Source organism: Mercenaria mercenaria, chromosome 10 (assembly GCF_021730395.1).
Source record: "Mercenaria mercenaria strain notata chromosome 10, MADL_Memer_1, whole genome shotgun sequence".
Taxonomy (NCBI): Eukaryota; Metazoa; Mollusca; class Bivalvia; order Venerida; family Veneridae; genus Mercenaria; species Mercenaria mercenaria.
Window position 1 is genome coordinate 78,427,154 of NC_069370.1, and position 21,655 is coordinate 78,448,808.

At 33.2% G+C, this 21,655-nt stretch overlaps 1 protein-coding gene across 2 annotated transcripts; it reads left to right on the top strand.

The window, feature by feature from the left end:
• Positions 1-2,457: 2,457 nt before the first annotated feature.
• Positions 2,458-20,767, top strand: LOC123561063 (uncharacterized). 2 transcript variants are annotated; one of them, XM_045353230.2, is made up of 6 exons: positions 2,458-2,918; positions 11,451-11,714; positions 12,838-13,019; positions 14,893-15,040; positions 16,894-17,211; positions 18,660-20,767. In XM_045353230.2, exons 1-6 carry the CDS (start codon positions 2,870-2,872, stop codon positions 18,725-18,727), a joined length of 1,029 nt encoding a protein of 342 aa, XP_045209165.2. In that variant the 5' UTR covers positions 2,458-2,869; the 3' UTR covers positions 18,728-20,767. The 2 variants fall into 2 exon arrangements, with proteins under 2 accessions (XP_045209165.2, XP_045209166.2); XM_045353231.2 differs by lacking the exon at positions 2,458-2,918 and adding an exon at positions 3,795-3,932.
• The last annotated feature ends 888 nt before the right edge of the window (positions 20,768-21,655 follow it).

The following is a 21,655-nucleotide window of genomic DNA, read 5'->3' on the forward strand; positions in this document are numbered from 1 at the left end:
GAACTTTGTGTCAAAGCATTGCACAGATGTATTTATATGTAACTCTATGCAATATTAATTGTACTTTTGGGGCATGTACCAGTTTGTGCTGAACAATTTTAATTGTTATATGATATGAACCTGCCTCCCTCCTCATCCATTTTGACTGCCGCAATGTTCATAGACGAGTGTAGCATTTATATGACAATGTTTTAAATAGATAAGTTCACCATAGCATATAAATCGAAAAAAACGATAAAAGTCCTTTGTATATAGATAAACATTGAACCTTTTCTGAAAATAAATCATTCTAATCGCAAAATTAACTTGATAACAGTTACTGTAGAAATGAGATCAAATAAAGCGGGAATGAACCAAAAACGGTATATTCGTAACAAAATATATTCAAACTTCTATTATCAAAATAATGGTATAGACAACAATAAGTATATGAAATTAAGTACAAAAGAGAAGCCTATCCGGCTTAAATGTCACTGTCATATGAGCCGCGGATGAATCACATAACTGAGCCGCGCCATGGGAAAACCAACATAGTGCGTTTGCGACCAGCATGGATCCAGACCAGCCTGCGCATCCGTGCAGTCTGGTCAGGACCCATGCTGTTCGCTTACAGTTTCTCTAATTCCATTAGGCTTTAAAAGCGAAGAGCATGGATCCTGACCAGATTACGCGGATGCGCAGGCTGGTCTAGATCCATGCTGGTCGCAAACGCACTGTGTTGGTTTTCGCATGGCGCGGCTCATTTATGTGATTTCATCCGCCAAATATATCTCGACACTTCATAATATATTCAATAACCGGTTTGGTGACATTCCCGAATTGTAAGCATCTCTTACCATAATTATATTGTTATCAAACTTATCCTACAAATAAATGTAATTTGTGCTTAAAGGTGGATAATCAGATTTTGGCCATGTAACGGATTTGTTCGAAATTTTAGCATCTGATCATTTATACTCATTTATGTTCACTTAACACTTAATACAAATTAGATTTTCACTTGAGGTATTTTTAAAATTTCATTTTCCTATCCTGGTTGCCCAACCAAGATAGAGTTATTTTATCATAAGTATAAATTTGATAAACATACTTTGCCTAAGGAAATGTATATATATTAGACATATTGTAATATATTTGTAAAATATTTGCATTAAAAATTATGTATTTAGATGGAATTCATTAGAAACGCAAGTTTGAAAAATTATTATTACCTCCCTTTGCCTATCTTGGTTGCGCAACCAAGATAGATTGGAAATAAATGAATTCAGAAGCTACACACAGCTTTTAAACTTGCATTTTGGTTCATATTGTTCAATAGTTGATATGTCTATCAAATGCAAATGTAAAACTAGACATTGTATCGAAATAAAAAGAAATACCCAGCTTTTTATATACTTTCATATTAAAGGGGAGTAATTACAAAATTTTATAAAAATAATAAAATATACATTTCAAATAGGAATCTAACTCTATGTAATCGGTCTTTTTGTTCCTTAAATAATTCTCTACCAGAATATACAAAAAGTAAAAAATGTCATTAAATGTTGTTTAAATGTGATTGACCACCTTTAAGTGTGACGCTAGAAATTTAGTTTAGTCAAAATGATATTTATGTAAACATCAGGCATGAAGAAATCTGTGGTGTACAGTTGAGAAGCAGACCGTTTACAAGGCTTGTGTAGATTTAAGGCCAAGTCTAAAATATCTGTAAAAACGAACAATATATTATTTCTCTTTTTTTTTTTGCATAGTGAAGGTCTATATCCATCGGTAGAAAAAACATTTTCCTCGGTTAATCATAATCGGGAAAAAAAGGTTTAAGCGTGTTTTCTCCTCCATGACATAAAAAGCCTAACGGCAGTAACGTCCTTAAAAATAGAAAAAAAATAAACTTAGCTCAGCCTTTACAATGTGTTATTGTTTGCAAATTCATAAATAAGTGATAATTCACTTATAAATAGAATCATTTGTTTCTCATTCTGCATTCATTGCAGGGATGAATGTGTTTTGAGCACAAATACACAGATATCTCCTATACAATGCCATATGCTTTTACTGGTACAGGAGCCGTAATGGCAATAGGAAGTGTATTCTCCAAATACGAGTTCGGCCGTCTTCTATATGAATGAAAAGCCAGATGCCCGTATGAGTTTTTTTATTGTCCGAAGAATGCCGAAACTGCATATAAGAATACGTCATCGTACGAAAATAACCGATCCACTACCTTAAATGTATTTTCAAGATAAACATTAATCGGAAACCTCAGGTGAGTCTCGTGTATTAGTAATCAGATATTGATTTCCGTCCTCGAGCGAAAACAGATAATTTCTACAGTATCTGATGTTTCTATAGCAACGAAAAAAAACAGTTCATGAATTTTATTACGTATTCCGATTAGGCGAATAGGTTGGTTTTTTGGGTTGTGGAAGAGTTAGCGGCAAAGAAAATATTAAACTATTAATACAGTACACAAAGATAAACAGAGTGTTAAACGGATTTAGATATTTTTAATTGTACAGAAAAATAAATACATCTACACTTTCCTTCAGCACTTAGCACGGCTACTAAGTTAAATATAATTTAATTCATATGTCCTTTATGATGGTCTGCTTAACTGATCCTCTATCCTCATTTATTTGTACCTACAAAACAGACTGAAATATTCATTAGTAGCAACATTAGAAAGTCATTCGTCTATTACTATCAAACACTGGCCTACTTGAACTAATGGCTAAACTTGATGCACATGAGAAAAAATTCCGCATCGCTAGCTTTTTGTGAAGTTGTTTAAATGTACGCCTGGATTTCACGACGTGCGTTACATTGATTCGTGATTTTTCTTTAAAAAAGTAACTTGAAATTAGTGAAAATGGATATGAACATGAGAAGCCTTGGCATATTAGTTCTCCTTTCTACAGGTAAGACATATGTGTATAATAATTACGTCTCTATGTAGCTTTAGATAATGTGTACTTCCATTAATTACGTATCGATACATCCCGTATCTAAAAAGGAGGCTTAGTCTCAACAACATGATTATAAAAATTAAAAGGTCTCCTTTCTAGTTATGTCGTTCTACAATAATTGCATAATATTGTAGTACCTACTGTATTTATTGTTTTAAAATAACGTTTTTCTCAAATACGCTATGAAACAGGACATTCAACAATGAACCATTTGATACACTTTTGATATACGGTGAATAATACACTAAATAGGTTCAATACACTGTAGATATAAGATAATAGGTAAATAAAACACTATAGATATAAGGTAAATGAAATACTATAATACGCTATTGATATACCGGTATGGTCAACATTGAACTTTTTATATAAGGTAGATAATAGAAGGTTGATACTGGCAAATAATACGCTTTTAATATAATTTTTATGATAAATAATACACTATGAATATCAGGTAAATAATACACTGTCTATTAATATAACGTAACAGCCTCATTCCAAGAAACCAGCCTCCAAGCAAACGAACAGATAGAGAATTGTGTATATGGATGCAAATTTATATTTATATATATATGTAAATATATTTACGCAATTTATATAGACAATGTAAAACAGTCAACAAAGACAAAAAGAAGAAAGTAAAGGAACAGAGTGGAGTTTCGTGTTGATCAGTGACAATAATAATAATATCACTGGGTGAGTTTAAACCGATTAACCATTATCCTAATTGACTGATATCTATGAAACATATTGATTGATTCGTAATGCTGCAGTAATATTGGAAAGTAATTCATCTGTTACTTCGTGTAAGACCGAAGGCGTTGATAGAAATACGTTGAAAATACAGCTGCATTTCAAGACTCGTGTCACATTTATTTCCTAGTTTAAATGATAGCATCTATTTAATTTAGTGACTAAAGGACATGAATAATAAAAGCTTTGGGATATTAGCTCTGCTTTCTACAGGTGAGATATTTATGTATTACGTGCTATCCTCTTTCACTTCTTTTAAATATACACATCATTACGTATCACAAGTACGAAACGTTCTATTACAAGAAGCTATGGCCGTATTGTCCGGAGGCATACTGTGACCGCTTTCTTCTCTGAAATCGATTGAACCATGACGGGACAGGTGGTAGTAGTATAGTATATACCATAGTAGCTAGCTCTTAAATGCCCGTCTTGGTGTGGATTAATTTTATATTTATCCCCCGCCCTGCTTCTTCGTGCACTTAATAGTGTTTCCATTTATGCTCTTACTTCAGTGTTATTCGAGTACATATATTTAAGGTTCCATGGGTTTTGGTTTATATATATTTACATGTGAATATGTTGTATTTTAAATGTTTTCTTTTGGTTAATGTTGCGTGTGTAGAGGATGTTTTTGACGGGGGGTGGGGGGGGGGTCTACTCCTGACCTTTCAACAGCTATTAACAAGTTTTATCATGAAAAGTAACAATTTAAGTACCTTAAAATTATTAACTAGCTGTAAAGTCCAATTCTAATATCCAGGAATCTTGTCCATATCAAATTTGAAGCCAAACATTATTAATTCCAAATTTTATCCAAAGAATACAAATCATCTCTTCGAAGATTTTTTTAATCCACAACGTTAATGTATTAAATGTCCAAACTGGTAATATTTTGTTGTGAGTATGTTGTGATGGAAGTGAAATGCATGCAACCGTCCACGCCCTCTAGCCTTAGGTTAAGCAGAACTCCACATTTGCAAATTTCACCACTACCAAAACATTTAGAGACATCTGCATATGTATTCATACGGCGGTGAACATGACGCTTTAATTATACACAGAGACAGAGGGCAATATCAGGAAAAGCAAGTATGGTCTTCAGTTAAAATAAGGGTTTGTCCAGTACGAGAAGAAAATGGGAAGAACTAAATGAACTTAAAGTTAAAGAGGTGATCTGCGGTTATGGCGCCTGCACATAACATAAACTGCCAAAAGTCAAAATAAGAAAAACTTTTACGACTGCCGCTACAAAACCATTAATATGTATGCGGGTTTCAACCTGTTTCATTTTCAGGTAAACTGGCATGATTTTCAGTTGCATAACATGACTACTGAAGCGTAATTGATCTAAACATTACATATTTTATTGATACTGAAACATGGTAAGTGACTTCGCGGTATGCATTGATAAATTCAAATTCAAATCTTTATTTTGTTTTAGGCCTCCAGCCCATGCACCATCAATCATATGCATGTATAAATATAAACCATTTACAAACAACAACTATTTTAAGAGATGACCAAGTGAATGTTTACTATTTGTATCAGAAAAAATGATTGAATATAATTTCTAACAATTTTAATTTAACACATGCTTGTCGATGTATCTTGCCGAAATAAAGAGAAGACATAGACAGGCTAGATAAACATTTGTAATTTCTTTGCCCAGGTATCAGCCTTGTCAAGGCAAGACCAATATCTTGTTTATAATGAAAATAATGCTTCGTTTTAGTAAAACTTATACAAAATATAAATGCAACAGCTGTGAAATAAAGACACAACACACAATTTAAACTGGGAGTATGAGCGGCAGCCATGCGTACAAAATGACGCTCTTTTTATTATCATCTAAATATTTGGTTTTAAAGATATCCATTTACCATCTTTCACCTAAATATTTAATATTTAAAAATTTACGTCAAATGTAAAAATAAGTCCTACCTTGCCTAAATACCTTTTCATCGACAGCTTACTGTTTTAGCGTTGCCTTCGAATGCGGGAGGTCGTGGGTTCGATTCCCGGCCGCGTCATATCAAAGGCGTAAAAATGATATGGTACCAGCAGCTCCCTTGCGTGGCGCTAAGCATTGTACATAGGGGAACTGACTTCATTTCTCTCATACCGTCGTGGCGATGGATTCCATCAGAAATGAGGTGTCGAGAGCGATTGATATAAGTTTTAGAATATTCTTCACAATCGACCTAAACTACATTACTATATTCCAAACTAAATAAGAAAAATTGTATATGTAGAACTCCAGTTTTAATTAAATGTCACAATGTTCCATAGATTGTTCAAACACCTCCAGGTATTTAATTGTTGTTCACATTTATATTCTGTTTCGCACATGTATAAAGAAATTTAATGTACTATTTTAGATATAATGTATAGTACTGTTAATGCACATGACTTCTTGAAGTTATGTTTACATATAATTACTACATTAGCCTGGGAAGCCTTTGATAATAATAGAATAGAACAGAACAGAACAGAATTTTATTTAAGACTTGTACATGGTACATCGTCATGCATAATAAACAACATATTTTGATAATACAATGTCACGTTAACATGATCTTTCAAACATATGATAATTATGAATAATATAATAATTAAACAACAAAAAGTAATGATTAATGATGGAGGATGAACAGTTATAATATAACATTCATAATATATTTATAATAATTCTATCAACAAGTAGGCTTAAATGTGTTGTTAAAGTTGCTAATAGAAGACGCATATGTTAATATTAATTGTTAGCATTCATAATCATATTTCTAGTTTTAACAGATTCTTTAATATACTTTGCAAGATTTAATAGTATACTCTTTTTAATTGTAGTAATAAGTTCAATGAATTTGTACATTGATGGTCTATTATAATAATACTTCTTAATGTATTTTCTTCTAATATCTATATAACATGGGCATATTAAAATGAAATGATATTCATCTTCAATATCTATAGTGTTACAACATAAACAGTATCGTTCATTACGTGGTATTCTATTTTGTCCGTATCGACCAGTTTGAATTCTAAGAGTATGTGCAGATATTCTTATTCTTGTAACAAAAAATCTATAACTTTTAGGTAATAAATCTAAGTAACATCTATATGTGAGAGTTGTTATACAATTTTTATAAAGATCTAACACGGCACTATTTTTAACAGATGCAAACCACTCTTGCATGTAATTATCAATAAGTCTTTGTTTAAAAATCTTTCGAAACATTTTACAATCTATCAAACTAGTATCATTGAAATATTCAGAAAAGCCATACATATCTAATACGTTTTTAACATTCGATACCCAGTTCCTTTTACCTATATTACAATGAGATACACCTAGTTCATAGACTTTCCTTAATATAATATTATCAGTATTTATTAATTTGCACCAATATTTTATTATTCTCACATATCTATCAATATATAGAGGGTGCCTACCTAACTCACCATAAACACTTGCATTACAAGTGCTACTTCTAACATTTAAGATTCTTTTACAAAATTTAATATGTACACGCTCAATATCTTTTGACTTATTGTGGCCCCATATTTCAGAACAGTATGACAAAATAGAGCCTACAAAAGAATCAAACAACTGACATAATAACTTTGGTTTAAAATCAAAATCTTTACAGTTATACAATAAAACGTTTAAAGCCTTTAATGCTTTACCAATCAAATGTTCTTGGTTTAACACAAAACTCCCTGTATAGTTAAAAACTGTACCAAGATAATTAAAATAATCTACAACTTCTATCGGTTGGTTTAGAGACCGTACCATAGCTCTTCGCATACTTTGATTTTTCAAACTAAAGTGATTTTTACAAGTACACCGGTTACGATAAAAAAAATGTAAACAACGGACTCTGTCTATGAAACTTTCAAATGAATGAATGACAGTCGATCTTAGTCATAATACTGATTGACAGTGAATGCTTATGACTCCATGTGTTGCAGAAAGGTATTTAGTTTGTAACTGTAATTTCCCATTAATTGAAATTCTCTCAAAACTGGTAAAATAATTACTTATATTTGGACAAATCTTATCGTCTTTGCCGTTCGGCAGCTGCAAAAAGGGCAAATATAAAATATTCAGTGTAAGTAATATTTCACTGGTACTGCCAGTTAGTAAGTTCATACTCTAAACAACACGTCAGAGAAATTTGGGCAGATTTGACCAAGTATGACGTTGGCAGCATTAGATTATATTTTTTCTTTACACAAAAAAATGCCGTTAGGTAACAAAGCGAATACGCCGATAATCCGGAGTTCACTGATTATTGTTCCAGTTCACGCAATGTAATCCAGCAATTAAACTGCATAGCTATTAGCTACTGCTGTTATAGGGAAGTGGTAGAGTGTCTGCCTTAGGTGTGAGAGGTCCTGGGTTCGAGTCCCAGTTAGAGCTTAACTATTTAGATTCTGCTAAAGCATAGTTTTTCTGTTAATAGACTGTTCCAGATGTTCTAAATTTTTAGCATACAGTATCATGGATCAGTATTTATCAATCCAGATCAAAGTTGAATGTTAAATCAAATGCACCCAATTAGAAAATATTGACTATATTATGTCCCTTTGATGTTTATGCTCTCCATGTTCAAGAAGAGTTACATGTCCTTGATCACAAACTTTTCGTTATCATGAAAATATTAAATGCTCATAACTCTGCACTTCTGGTTAAAATATTGTCTATATTTCTGTTTTTGAGAAATATATGGACATTTGTCTTCATTTCAAAGCTTTTTAACTTCAAACCTATGATTCGAAAAACTTAGGTACTATCTCTAGAACTTGGTTATTGTAAAACCATCTTTCTCTAGCGAAAGTAATTCCCCTTTTCCTAAATACAACAATTTTAGTTTTCATAACATTAACTTCTAATCCCCATTGTATACAATATGTGTGTAATAAATCAAGACTATTCTGCAGATCTTCCGGAGTTTTACCCATAATTGCAATATCATCGGCAAAAAGTAATAGAATTAATACAATGTCGTCAATCAATAAACCAGAACTAAAATTGCCTTGTAAGTACAATTCAAGGTCTTCTACGAAGAGAGAAAAGAGTATAGGCGAAATTACCTCCCCTTGACGTAAGCCTATTGCATACTGGAAAAAATCAGAATATGAATTACAGCATCTTACGCATGATTTTACTTTATCATACATATCCTTTATAATGCGCAGAATTTTTCCTTGAATGCCACACTTGTACATTTTCAACCATAGTGAATTTCTACAAATACTATCAAAACAGGATTTTAAATCAATAAATCCTACATATAAGCGTTTGTTATTATTTAGGTAATGTTGTATAACAGAGTGCAGAATAAATACAGCATCAACAGTAGACTTTCCTTTTCTAAAACCGAATTGGCAATCAGAAATTACTGAATAATTGTTACAAAATGTTTCAATTCTATTATTTAATATTGTAGTAAATAACTTAGACATACAACTAACTAGAGTTATTCCCCTATAATTATTTACAACTTAATTTGAGCTAATTAGTGTTAATTGGCATTCATCGAGTTTCTGATATTGTCAATTTGCATGTAACGGGCACCGCCTTCCTAAGCCGGGGTTTCGGGGACAAGATCAGTTGGTAAGAGAAATACGAGTACGGGGTTCGAATCCGACTCGGGAATAAAGTTCAGACCTTAAAGTAAATCAACAATTCAAAAGTAGATATCACATTTAATATTCAACCTGTGTCTTATCCCAACTAATATACAATGTACATATTAACAATGTATAAATCCTACATGTTAACGTTAGCAAGTGAGGGAACTCGACGCTTGTGCAGCGAGAGAAAGAACCCTCTCGAACAATCATCGTTTACACATTTTATGCACATTTTACCGCGTAAAAAGATCTAACAATTGTTTCATTGGTCGCAGCAATAGTATCTAAGCAACGCATTACAAAACAAAACTTCGTAAGTTTCCGTAAGTGCAATTGACCAACCATGCACAAGATGACATACAAGTGATAATGATTGGTTATTAGCGGTGCGCGTTCCAATCAAATGCCTCGTATCAGCAGACGACATTCACTAGAAAAAAGTTAGAAATTGTCAGACTGGATTCCCAGGCTATTACTACATGTATATGTTAACTATATAATTATAATATTTTCGAAGATGGAAGTTGATTCTAGTATACAAGTACCTTCAATGATATGTTTGCAGACGTTCTTTTCTACGACTTATTCGTATGTTTGTTTCGCCCCAGGGGTATAACTCCCAAAGCTGCTCAAATTCTACATTATTATGTCCGTTTGCTTATATACATTATGTTATAAAGATGTTATAAAGATGAACAATATCTAATCGGAGTATGTAAGAGAACTGGTCAGAAATAAAAGATGAAGATTTTCTAGTACGAAGCTCAAGTTATCGAATTAGGATACAATGCGAAAATCGTGGAAATTTGCTTAAGACAAGCTGTTGAGTACATTGATGTAATTATACCTCAGGTTACTTTGCTACAGCCTTTCTCAGCGTTGAGTTACTTTATTTACACTGTCTCGTCTAATTTGTTGAAAAAAGGGTAAGTGCGATGTTTGCATGCCCTAAACACGTTTAAATATGTAGGTTCCTCGCCGTTCCTAGGAGGTGCCTCCAATTCAACATTTTTGTCTGTTTCCTATTCTATGTTTCTTAAATTAGTATTTGTCTTGTATGATGTTGATTTTTATTTCTCTTCGCCCACTCCACCCCATCGTCCCCCTGCATTTACGCCTCCTCTCCTTTGACTTTGAGTGAGGTTAGGTACCGACCATATTTCTGTCGGCTATACGGCTGTGTTTGGGGTGGTTTGTGTTTCCTGGAGATACACCCTTACCTTTTATTTATTTGTATCCGCCCATGCATACATTCTGTATTGTTTTAATGAGACTGCTTTCTATGAACGTATTTTTCCTTATTTATTTTGTTGTACTTCATTGATAGAAACATCATGAAGATATAGAAGCATAATCTAAAGTTCCATCAGAAGTAAAAACAAAGCTGATAATCGCTGACAAATCTACATGTAAAATTACGCAGAACTTATTCGAAATAATTTCAGATTTGTACTTTTAAATACGTCCTTGTCTTTTAATCCAAACGTTTTATCCTCCAACCACTCTCTTTACAATAATGGCAAGTTTATTGGTATGTGAAGCAAGCTATCAGCTACGTGTAAATCTCTAATTTAGGTCAAAATCCGCTTACTCGCTGTAGTGAAATAAAAACTATAAAATGATAAAATAATGGACAGAAATTAAAAGATTACAATTGTTAAGAAGACGATATCCCTGCTACCCTGTCAAATTGTTAGTGCCCGGTGTTTTATTGGACGGTTGTAGCTGCAATGCGCAGTGCTTCTGTCTTATCTCTTTTTATATATTTATGCTGCTTTTTCAACTTTTAGAACATGACATACAAAAAATTCAACTTTCTTTGTCAGTTAACTCCACCTAATATGGTAGAATTCACAGCCATCAGTGTAACTGTTAATGTGCAATTTATAGCTTTTATCATTTATTTCCCTGCAAACGACCAAACGTTAGTACAGCTTACCCAGCACTGTAAACGCACTGTTCAATGGGTCGCTCTTCACCATTGCAAGAAAGATTTTAAATTTAACTGTAAGTGGTTTAACTGTAAGCAAAGACCGCAGTCTAGACCGGTTTGGTTGAGTCTGAATATGATTTCAGTTTTCTGGATTTCAGGAATGGCATATGGTATGATAAAAGAAGTTCAAGAAGATTATGAAGTAATTCTTCAATGCGACTTTAACGTAGAATACCCAGTATGGACTGGCCCCGATGGATTAGCTAGCCCACTTACAACCGGACAGACAATACAAGAACCAGGAATTGAATGGTTTAATAAGAAGGATCTGAACATTACTAAAGCAATGTTAAAACACGATGGGAATTACACGTGTTCTGACGGCAACGGCAACAGTAAAATGGTGGAACTAGATGTTCAATGTAAGAGTTCACATAACAGTATACAGCTGCTGAAATTTTCATTACTATCTTGTCAGGAAATGAGCTTTCTTTTGTATCTATGTACTGTGAAATCATTAATGTTTGTTGTGATTTTCGTAAATTCCTAGGTACGAAATTAAAATGAATTTCGATTGATTTTATTATTAAAAGTCGAAATCCTAAAATTCACTTCCCTATAAAGAAACCCAATTGGGCAACGAAGAAATTGTGTGCCAACGGAAATGAATTATTTTATCCTACCCTCATACAAGATATAGCACTTTGCTTTATGTAGTCAGTGTCAAGATATCATTTTTGCCGGAAATTTCGAAATCACAGATTTTATCAAATTTTTGCACTGAAACCGTTGCCGTTGTATCGGAAATATTTGAACTTAGAGAATGAGTGGTCAAATCATAGGTTTTTATCCAGAAACAGAAAAAGTTATTGCTATTTGTCACTTTTACAGCACTTCAGCCGAAAATTTTGAAAACATTTTTTTCCGAATTTTTCATTGAAACTGTTATCATTGTATTGGAAATGTTCTAACTAAGAAAATAATTGGTAATATCAAAAGCTTTTTTCCAGAAACAAAATAGTTAGTGCAATTTTTCAATTTTATCCACAAATTGAATTGCACTGGCTAGTCATATATAACGTCAAGTCTGCACGCTGTTGCTCTTTCCAACTACCCTTTTCCCACTTTTCTGAGCAGGTAGGATAAATAGAATATTAGATTACTGTCTGAAGAATTCAAATATTTTAGGCTCGTCTGCGAAGAAATATAAGGCTCAGCAGAGCCTCGCCTAATATATTTTCTTCAACTCGCCTAATAAATTTAAATCTATCAGACAGTAACCTAATATTCTCTATTTACAGTATATATAATAATCTTTATTTGAGTCTCATCAATGTACATACATTATATTATACAAAGTTATAAACAAAACGCAATATAAAAGTACTTGTCATACTTTTTGTCATTCTGTCTTTACTTTAATCAATACTTGTTTAGAATTTTATCCGTTCCAAAGGACAAGTTGAAAAATTATCCGACGATACGAAAAAAATAATGTTTCAAATACATGAGTCGTGCAATAATTTTACATGTTCATATTTCCAGACTTTTCAGGCTGGGCGGAGTTTACAACTGCTACACCTGAAAACACAATGACTACTTTTACCTGTTGGTGCCGCAGTAACCCAAGATGTACAATAGTTCCGGAAACTGTTTCGCATGGAAGACCGGGAGTCGGCAGTACACTTGGTTTAGATTCAAAGACGACATTTCATCCATGTGCATCTGTAAGTGCAATTTTAAACTTGGTTATGAAAATATGAAAGATAATTGTTATGCTTTAATATTCATATGGAAAGGGGAACATCAAACAATTTAAGGTGCATGTCTTTAGATTTTGTTACGTCAAAGGGTAACAATTTCTTGTTACAGTAAATAAAATAAAATCAGAAGCAATTTCACAATCTTTCACACAGTTCAAAAGTAACTTTAATAATCCAAAAATTATAATTCCTCTCTTCAAAGATAGCTTTTTAAATCCACAAGTTTTAGTAAATCCTTCAAATAATCCTTAAAAATATTGAATAATCCAAACTGGTAATATTTTGATATTAAGAAATACAGGAAAGTTTCATCATTATCTGCTATGTACGTTCTAATCTGACAACACACAGTTTTCTACATAAAGTATCAGGAAACGTTCCAGAACTTTCAAGTAACACTTTGAATAAAAAGAAAATTCTGGAAAAATCAAGGACAATCTTTTCTAAAAATAACTGTCATACACTGTTTAGCTGTATTGTAGTAGAATATTCTGGAATAAAGTAGAATTTTATAGTAAATACAGGATGATGTCTTAAAACAAGGTTAGTAAACAATAATTTGCCTCAGAAGAAAATGACCTATACATAACATTTCCGGGTAATCTTTTAAAATAGAAGCGTAACACAATGGAAGAAACTTTATCGTACTAGATAGTTGGTCTACTTTCTTCCATACATACAAGACTGTCGGATATAACAGTTATTGCTAGACCTGCAGCCATGCCAAACGACATTTTGTTCAATGAATGAAGATGCATATTATACAGCTGCATTACAGAATTGTCTCTTTGTTGTAATGGACATTTAATATTGCAAGGAACTCGGGCTTGTTTCTGATATAATTGGGATGGCGATCATTGGCTATATTGTTATGAGATACAGTCACGATCTCGGTCCCATGGTTTGACTTTAAATAGACAGGGAGTTGAACTCGGTCTGGTACCTAATGCTTTTTTATTCCAGTTAGCTTTACGAAAAAAACACATAAATTATATATAATACTAATACAAAGTTACCTAAATTTGATAAATTTAAAACTTTAATTTTATTTATGTTATCTTCTTCAAAAATTGAGACAATGCTGCATAAAATAAATAAATACATTGTACAAGGAATTTATCAGAAAAAGAACAAAACAAATATTCGGTTATTTTTGAGTTTCAAACCGTGAAGATGAACATATGTGTGCCAATAAACTTCAGTATTGAATAAAAAATGCTGCATATAATCGCTTTAAACATCTCAGTTTACAAATCGTTAAGCCAAAAGTAGAATAGTTACCGAAAATAGGTTTAGCTCTTGAATTTCAATGTCTAGTGTCAGTGAATAAAACATCCTATCAAACTATACAGTAAAATAGTGTGAACCATCTGACACACTCCTGGGTGAAATGAACAACAGCGTGCAAACTGTACACCTCGAAACAATGTATACATGGAACAGTCAATAGTATGGGCAATTAATAGAATCGGAGTAATGATACTAAAATGAATTAAATGTTGTCTACAAATCTAGACATAAAACAAAGACATACTCCTCCACACAAAACAAAACACACACAAAAACACGTTACCTGAGAGTCTATAGTTTTTGTTTTGACAGCTGCTCTTTCATATAATAAGGTTGTCAAGTGTAGCTACCCAGAATGCAAAGAGACAAAACGGCTGCAACTATTTGGAGATACTGCACAGATTTACCTAAAACCATCTTACAAAATATAGCAAAATATAAAGAAAGTTTGACTCCTTTACACTTTGCTTCAAATAAAATGAATATACAAAATGATGGGATGTATAAATGTTGTAAGATTTTATAATATGAAAAATCCCTACTACAGGACCCAACCGCTGAAAACAGAACCAAATGTAGCGTTACTGTACAAATGCACGTTGCCAAGGAGGACAACGGGGTGATGGAAAATAGCTGCAAATTCAATTATAAGAACTCAACAATACTCACGCTGTCACCACAGGTCAAGTTTCTTTGTAAGTATGAGCCATATGTTATCATTTCAGTAACATGTTTTTTTCTTTAACGTAGTGGCAGATGCTCCCAGACAGCAGAACCTTAAATTAAGTGATGTACCGGCGTGAATCCTTACTGGAACAAGTTCACAGTGTCGGTATAACCAGACATAAATTTAACAGTACAATGCTGTCAAAGATTCATTTGCAAACTCCGCTGCTCAGAACCTCTTTCTTATGGCTACCTTTTCATTGCAAAGACTGGGTTTCAATTCTCTTTTAAGCAGGAGTAGACTTTCCTGTGACCAGATTTATGCCAGACTGTATCTACCGTTTTGTCATCTCAGAAAAAGTACTTCAGTCTACTTTCACTTCCCGTTAAGACTAATGTTTATATATCCGGAATGTATTTCTATTGACCTTCTTAATCATCTAAAAATCCTACTTATCAGATTGTTACCGTTAAAACTGATGCCCGACAGAAACATTAACGTTGCAGATCATTGCTGAGTAAGGGTTAATAATCATAAATAATTGCACTTGACTGGTCTTTTATGCAAAATAATGTTAATTAAAACCATTTACATACTACTACTAGTATGTTAAATACATTGCGTATCATATAATTCTTTCCGAAAAGATGTTTCAGTTTTTATACGGTTTTGACTAGTAATTTTTAATTTTTAGATACTGCAAAAATTGCTTTTGTATTTCTTACGTATATTAAATGCAAAGTACGGGGATATATGCGAAATATTATGACTGTGTCGTGTGGCATAGTCTGTCCTGCGTAAAAATTTGTTAATTGTAAGTTGCGAGGTGAAAAGTGCATGCTTGATAATGCATGTAGCCAACAATTGCCTGAATACTAGCATAGCGATGACGTACCCTTCAACATCCTGTTTTTTATCTGACACATATAAGTTAACATGACATATCAAATGAACCTATACATATTAAGTAACAACTGGATTTTAGCAACAACTACGACATTATAGATCGTGCTTCCTCCTGAAAATGTTATTCGTGTCTGTGATGACATGTACCTACCAAGTATCAATTATTATCTCAAAAGACCATTGCCAATTATTTGCATGTCTGAACCACATTGTATATCAGTTGTGTAACGTGTGGTTTAACATCAAACCAATACTGTTGGTTATTTACCGACTTTCCGGTTCTTCACGGTGAAGGAAGACCATATGTGCTCATCCGAGCATTATTAGGTACAAGAACCACCGACTTTCCGCAAGCCAGTCGTGTGACTTACTAACATGAAAGAACGAGGTTTCGAACTCACAGTTGAGGGGCAAGTGCTACGAAGATCGTGCTCACGGAGTACCATGATACTGGATGGTATATGTAGATATACGATTTTTTTATCGATGATTATAAACTGATACCAGCCCTTTGTAATTTAAGTATTAATTGGCAACGTACTGTAGTTTATGTGTTTCTTTATGTTATCATTATTGATTAGACAATAATAATAAATGCAATATGTATTGTGTAATTATACTTGTACATTGTCGGTCGGTTGACAAGAATCTGCATGCATGGTGAACGCGACTACTCGAGCAAAAGGCTTTGGTGAATAATGTGTCTTTTAATAGAGTTAACTGACTCATAAAGAAGAGTGCTATGCCAATTTGTCAACTGGTCCTGGGTTTGAAGATTCTCGAACCGATAACGTAGCTACTTTAATGCATACTTTTTCCTGTCTAATTTTGTGAGCATAAACCCTTATGATTCTGGTTACGTTGATGTTGTTTAGAAAATGAATCCGAGCTCTGACATTATGGTCGACCAAATTAATATTATATACGAATTATTTTAGAAGGACTTTTTAAATTACGTATTTTTTGTTCTTTTAGTTCCTCCAACAAGTGTCAATATCACTGCTGAGAAAGAAGAATCAATGTTAAATCTTACCTGTTCGATCGATTCGTCAAACCCAGTCTCTTTACTGAAATGGTATAGAGGAATAAAAGCGACACCCTCGTCAAATGGCGAGATATCGAGCAGTTATCAGAGTTATGTCATGGACGCAGAGTATAATGGTCAAAACATAACACAATCCATCGATATAAAAAGAGACAGTATACAAGACGGCGAGAAGGCATTCTGCTGCGCTGAACACAGGGATCAACAAATCTGTGAATCTTTTGCATTGGGCACTTACAAGACGACTTGTGAGTATAAATAATAATTTCAATTTTGGACCGCATTTGAAGGACCTACTTGCACCTTGCTTTGTCTGTTTTACTTTGTATTTAATATTGATACGCCTCTTCCACAAGGATGTCGTAGTGAAACACACCAGAGAAAACAAAGCTGATGTAATGTTTTATATACTCAATTTTCTAATTTTTATATACCCGATAATTACAGTTCAAGATGTGGAATGAGGAAATGCACATTTCATTTTGCACTGATTTTAATGAATACAGTGCCCAGTATTTGTTTCAGGAGCCAAATAACTACTGTATATACGTTGGTTAAGATATAGGTTCATCATAATAATCTGACTATATTGAAGGTACTTCTTTAACAATATTTTGTATGTACGTGTTTGAGTGAGCCTTGCCGTAATTTATTATGAGGTCTCGAGTGTGCTACAAGTGGAACTTGTGTCTACGGTTGGTGTATTTTGAAGCACATATCGGGTTCCTGTATTTGAATGGGTAAAGGAGAGCTTATGCTTATTTACAGTCGCCAACGTTCCAATCCATGATGTTTTCCTGTTTTTGGTTGAGGGTTTATCCCGCTACTAGAGTTATAAGTGTATTTCTGACAATCGTATAGCATCTTTATTTTATTCCGAATCACATCCAAAGGATGTTCATTTGCTACTCAACATAGTCCCATTCATGAACAACGGATGAATTATCAATGAAGAAGCAGTTCTTATTCAACCTGTATCCACTCACACTGACCATTTTGATTATATAAGATCTACCAATAAATTCCTGCCCAGTGGTTACATCACAAACCAGGCTAGGGTAGGTCATGCAATGTTCATCTTAGATATGAGGCACATTAAATTTGTATTAGTTTCTCATTCATGTATATTCATAGAGAAAATAAATCTACCAAAAACCCGCAACCATCAGACATTTCAAGGCTTTGATCGTAACGTGCCACGTGACATTTGTTACGAGGTTAGTATTCTAGTCGAAGAAACGGGGCTCGAGGTCAAGATCTTTGTAATCGTAGTAAGACAATTTTACCGCCTGCCTACCGCGTCAAACAGTGCGCTGTATGAGAGTTTGCATCAGTTCGAGTGAAAACCAGAAGTCAAATGATATCACAAATGATATCACATGAAAGTGAACTTAAATCGCGCGTATAGTTTACTTTACCAAAACACAATATTGGAAAAGACTTCTCTATTTAATTTTCGAAAGTGATAATGTTCATAACAAAAGCATTGCGCATAAACTATTAACGTGTTATTGTAACATGTCATGCGCCGCAATGTTACAGGATAGTTTGAAATGAGAGATAGGAAAAAAAACTGAATTTATGTACATATGATATTACTTACATTTATTATGCACTGAAATATCAAACAAAGAAATACTAGTATTTCAGTTGTTAGAATATATACTTTAGTAGCATTTTCTTTTATCTTTTTCAGCTGCTGGTTCGTGTGTTACATCGTGGGTCGCACTGGTGGTTGTTGGAGTAGCATTACTCGCAATTTGATACTCAACAGAATGAATCTGGTGCATATCAGAACATTATAAGATACAATTTTACACGCATATGAACGTTGAAAAAAAAACACAATTGAAATGTGATGATAAACAGGTTACCTATAGATCTGGGCCCGGTTGTTCGAAACTTTAATCGGATGTTAAACTAACCGGCGGCTAAATTTTGATTCAAAATACTAGACTTGATGGGAAACACTAGTGTGATATTTTGATTTCATTGTAAAGATTTTTCAGTGTTCATAATTCTTACCTCATACATTGGTTTTTCTAAGTCTTCTGAAATGTCGAAAAATAACTCTAAAAGTTAACCAACCGTTAGTTTAATCGCCTGTTAAAGTTTCAAACAACTGGACCCAGTTTGCAGCTAATAGTCCTAAATACATTTTAAATATTGTTACATTTTGGGAATTTGTTCAAACGCTTTCCTTGCTTGCAGTAGAACAGAAAAATATAAATAAATATTTGTAAATATAAAGCATAAACAAAAAACAAGTTATTTATAAATATGATTTCAAAATACTTACTATTAAACACATCTTCTCCCAATAGTTTGCAAATATATGTACATCAAATGTATGCCTGGTATTTGCAATAAGGGTAAAATTACATTAAGGGGAGGGATGCGGTCATGACTATTTATTAAAATAGGGCTATTTGTTGTTATTTCGTTATTGTCATTGTTAATACTGTTGTTATGTGCAACGCCATTGAATATGTCAATGTATAAAAATAGGCGTTTAATCAAATTATTCAGTTTCAGTTTGTAACAAACTAATGCCCATGTTTATAATTGACACCATTTAGTGTTCCTTGCACAAAGTGGTTTACACTGTACTCAATAAGTTTTCTCTTTGACCAACTATTACACATTTTCCTACACACAACCCAAATGCTTTGCTTTGTGGTCAGTTAGCACACATGCTTCACAATGTACCCAAATAGTTTTTCTGTGGCCATTTATCACACATGCTTCACAATGTACCCAAATAGTTTTTCTGTGGCCATTTATCACACATGTGCACAGCACAGAGTAGTTTACCCAAATCAGTCTTCCTTGTACAAAATAGTTCACAATGACAGTCTACCCAAAATGTTTCCTAACACTTTGGTCTTCATCCAAAGTTGTTCAAACCACTAGAACTAAAATAGAAAAGTCTTTAAAAGACATCTCTTCCGAAGTCGCTTGTCTGATTTTAAAAGCACTTCACAGAAATCCTTCTTGCGAGACCTTCGACAAAGCTTATTCATACTGTTTCGATTCATCAAAAAACCATGGTCGCCATTTGCTTTTCCAATTCGCTTGTTTGCTGAAATAATGAAACGTGAAAATTCAAATCCAATTAAAAATGTAAAATTAAAAGTCTACAGATTTGAATTTCCCCTTAACTGAAAGTTTAGCAAATGTAATTAAAACAGTGGGTTTATTAAACTTTTGCCACCTGTTTTTTTAATTTATAACATGTCTATAATGTTCCATTTGACTAATGTACTCTTCAGAAAACGTTAGATCTGTCATTTTCTCACTGTATTGTACAGTTATATTGGCTATAAACAGTGTAATATGTTGTAATATGTTTTATGCTTAATAAAATTCGTATTCGTGTTCGTCAATGCCTCTGTTATAAAGCTTGTATGCTGAATTCAACTAAATTTTACAATGTCTACAAAAATATTTTTTACTCTTGGGTTTCTAAGTACTAGAGTCTGTAGAGTCTGGAAAAACTGCCACGGCAATTGCTGATCAGTTTCGGTTAATGTGGAAGAACACAAATTCAGGTAAATTAAAATCCAAAACTTCTGAAACAAATGTATGGAAAACGCCACGTGTAAAGACAAGTGAAAATACATGAAAGTACATAAACCTAAAGGAAAAATCCCAAAACGAAAATGTTGTCTTTATCTTATTGATTGAATAGAAATATTGTGAAACATTTCATGGTTATGTAGAATGTACTGTCATTTTATGAAAATTAATTCATGATTTTGTCATTTTTTTAAACCAACTTGTATTAAAAAGCAGTTAAAATTGGTTGTTGTTCCTTTTGTGAAATTAAGCAGTTTATGCTTGAAAACTATTCGAACCGGCAACACCTACAAGTCAGATTAGCTGAACCTCCCTAGAGCAACAACCTCTCTACAACAAACACTTTCCTTCAGTCCAAATCGTGTTTGCTCTCGGGAGGTTGGACTGTATTTATTTTCTTTTAAACTGCATAAGTCAAGAGCTACAATGTAGCCAGTGACCATGTCTCAAAACCGTATCAAGCAAAGGCGAGTCTTACTTACAAACCATGTAAATAATAATGTTTTGTAACAAATGTACTACTAAACTGGACTAAATGATATGGGTATCATGTATTACAGAACTATTTCATCACACCGAGCGGAAAACTTAAAAGTTAAAATGACCGCTGTTTACTGTTTCTTTTTTAGGAGACACAAAATAACGACACTCGAACATTCTGGCACATTTTCGTAAATTCTTACGGAATTTAGGTGCCTAACGGTACAGACTGATTTCTTCTCAACCGATAAACTGCACAAATGGGCGGAATAAGAAATTACTGGACGATCCATAATCTTATTTTGAGTGCTAAAAAGAATTTATCAAAGTCATAATTGGAAAGTAATCATTCCGATTCTAAATCCTTGTGGAAAAGTCTTCAAAACTTAGATCTGCCAAGTAAGAAAGATCAGTGCCCAGGTAATATTGGTTTGAACATAGATGGAGTAATATGTTTTGACAAATTGAAAATTGCTGTAAAATTTAATGATTTTTATACTACAGTTGCAGATGAGCTTGTTAGTAAACTACCTTATGTCGTGAATAAGTACAAAACAGTGTTTCATTTTCTACTGTGCATGTAGGTAAAGTTTTTAAATACCTAAACATTTTTTGTACCTGCAAGGCAACAGG